We start from the raw sequence: 9,570 nt of genomic DNA on the forward strand, positions 1-9,570 counted from the left end.
GCTTTGTAGTTTCCTGGGTATTGTACATTACATACAGGGACTTCCAAATATATGAAGGTTTGAATAATCAACCGGCTTACCAGTCCACATCTCCATCGGTGTCTTCAACTCAATTGCAGTTGATGGAGCCCGATTCACCACATAACGTGCGGTGTCGATCGCTTCGCCCGTAACTTCTTGTCTAAGCTTACGCTCCCATCATGGCTCTTGTTCTTTCCAGCGTAGTCCTGCTCATCCGCTCCGCCACTCCATTTTTGTTGAGGAGTGTATCGTTTGTAGTGAATCGCCTTTTAATGCCTTCTTGTTTACTGGAATTCATCAAAATTCTTTGCCATGTATTCTCCTCCATTATCGGGTCCCTCAAGCACTTGATCTTTTCTCCGATTCAAGTTCCACCCGGCGCTTTGTAGAATTTGAAGACTTGAAACACATCGACCCTTTCCTCTTGATAGGGTACACCCAACATCTCCCGGAATAGTCATCAATAAATGATACAAAGTAATTTGCTCCTCCCGAGATGTAACTGGTGCTTGCCACACATCAGAGTGTACCAATTCTAGAATTGCTTTGCTTCTAGAATTAGATGTGTTGAACTTCGATCGATGCGCTTGCTCATTCAGATACAATGCTCACAAAAGGGTAATGTTACCTTTGTGAGACCATGAAGTAGATTCCTTTCTGCAAGAATCTTCATTCCTTTGCTCTCGACATGTGTCCAAGTTTTTACGTGCCATGTCATTGTGCATCTTTCACTTGGATCACTTGTAGCAACCTGAAGCTTCTCCTTCTTGCAAAGTTTCTCCCATCATCATATATAGATTAGCGACTATTTTTTTCCCCCTTCATACATACAAGCGTCCTCGAATTACCTTCATGATCTTGTTCGGACTTCAATTTTGCAACTAAGATCATCAAGTTGTCCTATAGACAACAAATTCTTCTTGAGGCCCTCCACATGTCGGACTTCTTTTTATAGTCCGAATCGTGCCATCATACATCTTCGCTTGATGGTGCCAATGCCAACGATCTCCAAGGCTTGATCATTACAACAGACATGCGGATCCCCCGGAGATAGGTTCATAGTGATGGAACCATTCTCTTGGAGGTCATATGAAAAGTGGTCATCGAATCAGAAGCCATACATCAGCAAATCTTTTACTTGATGTAGATACTGCTTCACACACCATGGCTACTCCATCATCTGAAGTGTTTGCAACATTTCCTTGAGGATTGGAATCCTTTTTATTTAGACTCCAACAATCCTTTTTCAAGTGACCTTTTCTTGCCGCGATGGTAACACTTGAAAGTCTTCTTACTCCTTGATTTTTGATCTACCACGATTGTAGCTCCCACTCGGATCCACGTTCGTTGATCTTCCTCTCATCACCGCCAAGGCCTCCGCTTGTTGTGAACTTGCTAACTTGTCTTCCTTGTTCTTGCGGCGACTCTCTTCCTCCGTAATGCAGAAATGCATGTTATCAAATACTAGACTGTCCGTGGAGGCATTGTTTGTTAAGTTGATGACGAGTTGATCATATGAATCTGTAAACTTTGGAGTAGAATTTCCGCACGTTCACTTGACTCTATTGTATGTCCCAATGATGTGAGTTGGGAGAATAGAGTGTTCAGTGTGTTCATGTGCTCTGTCATTGAAGTAGATTCCGCCATACGCAAAGTATAGAGTTTCCTCTTAAGAAAAAAATCTTGTTGTGGAGTGATTTGGCCTCGTCATGACTTAGTGAGGTGATCCCGGATCTCCTTTGCCGTCTTCTTCTCGCTATGCTTGATAGAACCCCATCGCAAGTGCCGATGAAGATTGGCAATGGCGTTCCCGTCCCATCTCATTCCACTTGTCATCTTTGACCTCACTGGCGCTTTTCGGTGATAGCGCCAAACGATTGTCCTTCCTCGGGATTGCCTTCATTTTCGAACTTCCACGTGAGAAATTACTCCCGTTGAATTTTTTTCAATATCATACTTTGCTGCCATTGCTTCTATCACAAACTGCTTCAAAGGCGATGAACCGGCTCCTACAAAGGGTGAATAATAATCTAACTTATTTTCTGATGTGGAGGATCCACTATTAGTGGCGTACAGCAGAGCATACGATAAGTAGATATATATACACACCCTAAACCTGGCTCTGGTACCACTTGTTGTGAAATGTAGGACTGGATATAGCAGTAACGCAACAAAATAAATAAAAATAATACTGAAAAATAAAGGACACAAAAATATTACTTGAGAAACCCCTAAATAATTAGGGTAAAAACCACTGGGCGAGGATAGAAGAAATTCACTAAGTGGGAAAATTTCAGAAGCTACAAACTCTCTCTAATAATAAGGAGAAAACCAAAGATCCTCTCTTATACTAGGGAGAATAGACTAACTCTCAAACTATTTTTATCACACTTCTCACCCTTCTTCTCTCTCTCTAACTTCCCTCACCTCACTTGTGTGTCTTAACAAATGTCATGGGGGTTTATATAGCCCTTCACCAAACAAACCAAGGGCTAGGATCATTTTGATCCAAGGGCTCACAATGATGGGGTAGGGTGGCACCCACCCCCAAATAATAAAATATTCCCCACTAACTCTCTTCACCTACCACCAAGTCATGACAAAGAAGGAGAAATGACATCCTTGCCCTTCCATGTTGATGAAGAACATAATTGGCATGGGCCAATCAACAATTGGTATGGGCCAATCAACAAATATGGGTTTTGATCCAGTTATTGAGTTATTTTGTAGTTGTTTTTCTTATTTGGTTTATTGATTAATGTGAAAGTTTGTATCTTGGATTGTTTTGGAATAGGTTTTTGCTGGAAATCTATGGATTGTGAATTGTTTGCTGTTTATATGGCTTGTTATGCTGTGAATTTGAGTGATTATAGCAACCATGGAGATGGAATTTTAGTTGATTATGTTATTTGGTTTGTTGTGAATTCCATGGAGTCATACCCAGACCAACTCCATTATGATGTATGGAAACCATGCTAATATCCCTGTAGAAATTAATTATATTGGTTATTCTTGTGTTTCCAATCTATATTGTTGTATTTATTTGTTATTTGGGGTTGTTTTACTTGAATAACCTCTCAAAATATAAAGGTCATTGTTAGCAATAGTTTTCTTGTCTTTGAGTTTCAAATTGGAAGAGTTATTAAAAGAATTCTCTTTCAGAATTATTTTATACCTATGTAGACTTTATTTATCATTTTCTATCCAAAGATTTGAACATTATGCTCTGTGGACGAATAACTTGGGGTTTTTTTGGATACTTAAAAAGATAACATGTCTGTCTAATTCTTTTATTTGTTTTATTTTGTCTAAAATTAATTGGAATGGATTCTACTGTAACTCTTTCCTTATTGCGTGCTTCTATTGGATTTAACACCTGCTGGGCTTGTCAACTTTTTGAGAAGACAATGAATAAACGGCAGCACATGTGGGATATATATGTAGTGTAGAACAGTTAAACAAAAATTGGCCTTTTTACTCAAATTCATAAAGCTGGGTGATCCATGTTCAATAAATTGGCATTTCTTTTTTGTATGCCTATTTTGTTTATTTTTCTAATGCTTTTGTGTTTCATTAATTTGGTCTGTTCTCATCCTTATGCAGGAGCGTCGAGTGGTATTGGTGTTGAAACTTCACGGGTACTTGCATTGCGTGGTGTCCATGTGATTATGGGTGTCAGGAATATGTCTGCTGGTAATGCTGTTAAAGAAGCTATATTGAGCAAAATCCCTACCGCCAAAGTGGATGTCATGGAGTTGGACCTCAGCTCAAATGCATCGGTCAGAAAGTTTGCAGCAGATTTCAATTCAGCAGGCCTGCCATTGAATATTCTCATGTAAGGACATTTGCAAATCAAATAAGTTTAGCCTACCAGCTGAATGTTGTGGATTTGCATCAATTTATATCTCTATATTAAATCTAGCATATTCATTATACAGTTTTGATGATAAGTTCTATATGTTTATTTGTAGAAACAATGCGGGAATCGGTTTTGTTCCATTCGAGCTTTCTCAAGATGGCATAGAGCTGATTTTTGCCACAAACCATATTGGTACGAATTATATATCTGATGCTTAATGTTGTATTTTGAGGATTTGAATTTAGGGCATATCAATTTTCCTACTCCTATTTTCAAATATGCTTTGCCATTGAAGACACAAATAACAGTCAGCTATCCCAATTATTAATCAGTGTAATTGTGCTATTTCTTTTTATCAATTCCTCTTCTTCCCAATGACTTACTCATTTTATAACAGATTTGTGTATAGATTTAAATAATTTTCAAAAGACTCTTACATATCTAATAGCTTTTATTAACTGGAGGAGTGTTGTAGAATTTGTAAATTACATCTGACCTAATGATTTTGTAGATGTAGGCTCTCTGTCAACTGTCTTTCATAACAATTTCTGAAACCTTACTTTGTAGGCCATTTTTATTAGTTTGATATTTGTAAAGAAACATATTATGCTAATCCATTCCACCTTTTGCAGGTCCTTTTCTTTTAACAGAGCTTTTGTTGGACAAAATGAAAGCCACAGCCCACAAAAGTAACATAGAAGGAAGAATTATAAATGTTGCTTCTGATTCATACAAGTACACATATCGAGGAGGAATTCGTTTTGACAAAATTAATGATAAATCAGGGTATAATAATAATATGGCCATGTATTCTTCAATCTTCATTAATCTGTTCATTGTTAAGCATTTAAATGATTTAAATAGTCTTCAATGATTTCATTATGCTTTCTGGTAGGTACAATTCTTTCTATAGTTATGGTCAATCAAAGCTTGCAAACATATTGCATGCAAACCAGCTCTCTAGCATTTTGAAGGTATTAATTTTCCTTCGATATTTTTCTGATACATTTACACACAACGTGCATGGTTGGCTAAGATATTTTATTCGTTATCCCATCTTAACATTATTGAAATCAATTCATGAGTTGTTCCAAATGCATATGACCTATGCTGAGTCAAACGTGTTGCTATGCTTACTTTTTCATGTCTCCATTTTACTCTGATCATGATATTCTCGGCAACGGATTCCATTTTTTCTCATTTACAGGAGCAAGGTGCAAATGTGACTGTCAACTCACTTCACCCAGGACCAATTGTAACTAATATTCATCGGCATTCTCCTATATTGAATGGTGAATGCTTTTTTTATTTTTTATAAAATCGTACTGTTTTATTTTGGCATGACATATTTAGTGAGGCACACACAAATAAACAAGAAATTTATATTAAGCAACCAAAGGGAAGAAATTTCTAACTGTATCCATTGTATAGTTCATACTTAGACAAGCCGACACCATTTGGTAAGCAATATATCCTATTTAGACTCACCCGACTTACTACTTAGCATCTTTAATTTCTTTACTGGAGTTTAGCAACAATACTTTGTATTGTGTCACCAAAAAATTGTGATTAATTCTCATTCTCTTTTTCTAGGTATTGTCACTACACTTGGCAAGTATGTGTTGAAAAATGTTCAGCAGGTAAGATTGCTGTCCCTATTTAAGCTATTGATGTTTCAAAAATCATGTGAATTTTCTCAATGTTGGTAAGTGTATATTGTTTAAATTGTTTGAATGAATATCAAGTGAAGTAGATACATAAATTTCTTGGTAGTTTGAGTATTGCACGGTTATTGATGTGCCTATTACTCTTCACAACCGAAAATTTCTCCAAATCATATCTTACATTCATCATCAATCCCATTTTGCTCTTGTTTCAACTTCTAGTTTACAAGTGAATGTCAGCCATCACTGTTTAAAATTGACAGTAAAGCTGTTTTTTTACAGTTCAGTATAACTTATCTCATGAAGCAAAGTTTTGCATTGTTAATCCCTGCTCTTGATAATCAATGCTCTTACGAACGACAAAATCTTAAAAACCATTGTCAATAGACAATATCCTGCTCTTGGGTGCTTCTTTATGGCAGCTGTGATTTTTTTTTTAAACTGTAGGGAGCTGCGACGACATGTTATGCCGCACTGCATCCTCAAGTTCAGGGAGTCACTGGGAAATATTTTGTGGACTCAAATGTTGCTGAACTAAAATCTCATGCCGCAGATCCAGAAATGGGGAAGAAGCTTTGGGAACTCAACTTGAATATGATTTGATTGACTTGATTGACTTGATTGTGGAGGTTCCTGCATAATTGCAAACATTACCAACTTTATAAAGAATTTTATGGTCAGTCTGTGCAGTGGTTTGTGTTGTGAGGTTTACATGAAAGAATGAATACTGTGTCTTGTATTTCTTCTTACTGGCAATGCAGCTGATATTTGACTGTTTGATGGTATATTTTATAGTTTAAGAGCTAAACTCATTCTTCAACAGGCTTCGACACCACCACCGTAGCTTGGTCCAGCAGAGGACCTTGTCCGTGCAGGCAGTGAGCTTGCAATCCTCCCAGGAGGATTAATTCTCACTAGATTTTCTCAACTGTCATGCCGTCTCCTCCCATGGAAGATCGATCCTCAAAGCAGATGGTTGTGCTTCGTCATGAACGGGCGAGCTCTGGGCAACCTCGGTTAGTGGCTCCAACACAGATTACAAGCTGTCTCTCAAGTTCCAACCGGCTCCGCTCACCTGGAAGCCTGCCGCTGTGTGGCATTGTTTGCAGCTTCATCATCAGGAGCTTGAGATGGTTGGCATTGTTCCAACCATTTCAAGTTCCCAACAGCAGCAACCCCATTATACACACAAGATTCCCGACGAATCGAAGGGTGAGGGCAGGTGACATATGTTGATATACATCATCTGCGCCAAAAATCCGTTCCATATGTGCCAACAGGGAGATCACTACTCTGACTTTTAGCCATTGAGGCCATTACTCTGAGCCACCAAGGTGACTCTTTTCTGTTATAGACCACGGAATTGGTGTCGAGAAGCTAACCCACCTACGGAATTAGCAAACCACATTTACGGGGTTAGTAACTTATCATGACCCCTGATAGATTAGGGTCTCATGCCTTGTTAACCAAAAAGAAAGGCACAAAAGGACCACCCTATAAAGGTATACCATGCGGCATGAACATGAAGATGATCATAACCATTAGTCTGAATGTTTATCCCATATTCATCAATCATCTAGAATCTAGTTGCTCTATCCCATGTAAAGGCCCAGCAGAGACCTCATAATTAATTTGCTACCTAGGTCCTTCATCCTTTTAATGAACATAATTTTGTGGAATGGTAGGGGCCTCGGAAGACCACTGAAGTGCTTTTAGTTAAGGACATTTTGGACATCCACTGCATTGATATGTATTGCATTCAAGAATCTAAGTTGGTTGAGATCACTCACTCCACTTAGAGATTTATAGGAGTGGCATGCCTAGACCGATTTTGGTACACACCCCGTCTCAACCAGCTTTCTATGATGAGACTAGGGTTTGTAGTGGCCTAATCCAGCTCTCTTGGGTCATATGTGGAGACTTCAATATTGTTTTCTCCTATGAGATAATAAAAGGTAACCCTATTGTAGATGAAATTTACTATGCACACGAGGCGATGTGTAACTTAAATCTCATAGAGCCCTCTATCTTCAATAAAAAAAAAAATGCACCTAGATTAATGGTCAAGCAAAACACATCTGGGTTTGACTGGACCATTTCCTAGTCAATCAAGAGTGGGTGACACTATACCCCTAAAGAGTGGTACAAACATGTGGCTACCCAGACTAGATTTTGATCATGCACCAAGTTCTAATCACACACCAATTAGACTGGAGTTGGAGGTCATACCTTTAGTCCACATTCTTTCATATTCATTGGGCGTAATTCAGATTTGGATCTATCAAATTCCGGAAACTCACCCTTCTTCACAAACTAGAATCCCTCAACATCTCTAAAAAGCCTCGTTAGCTTTCCACATAAGAAATCAAAATGAAGACAAATCTCAAAGGCAGGATGAGCAATATTAGAAGGTGACAAAAACACCAGGGCCTGTTTGGCTAGTCAGAAATTATGCCATAATCCGTACAATATGGCATAATTTAACATTTTTTGAGAATAATGCCATATTGACTGTTTGGGTACTTATTTTAGAATATAAAACTATGGCATAATATGTTGGTGGAGATGATTCTTTGAGTAATAAAGAAGAAGAGATTAGAAAGAAAGTAGCGCACAAGTCTTCAAAGCGTGGGAAACACTTTCCTTTAGGCTTAATTCGCCTCCACCTAATTTCAAACCTTGGATGCAAAATGGATTGAATGGCGAATTTCCTTTAGGATACAATGAAGACCCTTGAGTATGGTTTTGCACTTCCAAACTCAAGCAAAAGACAACAATGGCTTTTTTACAGTGAAAGTTTGCTTTCTATCTTTTATGCGACTCAAAGAACAAAAGCAAATGAACTTGTGAGGAGTTTGTTTGTCATTCAATCGACTTGAATGATGGTAGGAGATTATTTTTATAGGAATGAAGTGGTGTTTAGTAAAAAGACACACCACTTCAATAATGAGTGTCATTTAAAAAGACACATCATTTCATTATACCACTTCAATAAAATGACACATTATTTCATTAATGAGACACCACTTCATTAAATAGACACACCACTTTACTAATGAGATACTATTTCATTAATTAGATATCTTTTCAAATAGAATAAAATAATCATTCATTAATTAATGAAATTACAAATGATAAGCTCTCATTAGTTGTCTTACAAGTGGTGCTTATTACATTAATATCTTTTCATTTTTAAAATCCTCTCACAATCCTCCACCATTTTGAAAATGAAGACAAATTCCGATCACTTTGGAAATCTCATGTTTTTAGTAAAAGTGTCTTTAAGCCTTAAACTTTCACCTACCAAAACATAGTTTCACCCATCCGAAATAATATGGTAGACAAGCTTTGAACCAATTATCCCATTTGAACAGGTGTACATGCCTTACGCATAAGATCTCGAACCATTGTATGTCACTGAAGTTGACACAATTAAGATGGCCTTGTGTCTAGTATCCCTTTCATGAGAGCTTTTAGAGTCAAGCCCTTAGACTCCAAGAAGCGGCCCCACTTCACTCTCACATAGGTAGACTCTATCAAGAGCACCACCATGACAGGCACTCCAACAAATATATGCTTATAGGTTTATTAAGAGCTAAAGCTCAACCTTCCTCTTGTAAACTCATGGTAACCAAGTACTTTTCAATCTTGGGATGTATACAAATCAAGTACTTACAATTACTCTAATAGTGTACTTTCACCATTGAACTCAAGACTTGATGTTACTCAAGTGTGAGTTGGGTTTTCCACCATTGGTAATTATGATTTTATGGGCTTCAATCTCATCCCTTTGATGTTTTTTAACACCATATCCCTTGTCAATCCTTTTCGTCAAAGGATCCGCAAGATTTAATTCGGATCAGTATATAATTAATCGAAATTACCCCACTTATAATCAACTCTTTTACAAAGCTATGTCTTAGTCCAATATGTCGGGATTTTTCCATTATAAACTTGGCTATAAGCCTTTGAAAGTGTAGACTGATTATCACAATGTATAGATATTGGTGCCATTGGCTTGGGCCA

General features: G+C 37.6%; 1 protein-coding gene across 1 annotated transcript; it reads left to right on the top strand.

Annotated features, from left to right (window-relative positions):
- The first annotated feature begins 3,578 nt into the window (after positions 1-3,578).
- LOC120274915 (short-chain dehydrogenase TIC 32, chloroplastic-like) lies at positions 3,579-6,341 on the top strand. Its single transcript, XM_039281455.1, has 7 exons — positions 3,579-3,856; positions 3,993-4,072; positions 4,513-4,666; positions 4,776-4,854; positions 5,088-5,172; positions 5,474-5,520; positions 5,992-6,341. Exons 1-7 carry the CDS (start codon positions 3,579-3,581, stop codon positions 6,145-6,147), a joined length of 879 nt encoding a protein of 292 aa, XP_039137389.1. The 3' UTR covers positions 6,148-6,341.
- Positions 6,342-9,570: the final 3,229 nt, after the last annotated feature.

This window comes from Dioscorea cayenensis, chromosome 2 (genome assembly GCF_009730915.1).
Source record: "Dioscorea cayenensis subsp. rotundata cultivar TDr96_F1 chromosome 2, TDr96_F1_v2_PseudoChromosome.rev07_lg8_w22 25.fasta, whole genome shotgun sequence".
NCBI classification, from domain to species: domain Eukaryota; kingdom Viridiplantae; phylum Streptophyta; class Magnoliopsida; order Dioscoreales; family Dioscoreaceae; genus Dioscorea; species Dioscorea cayenensis.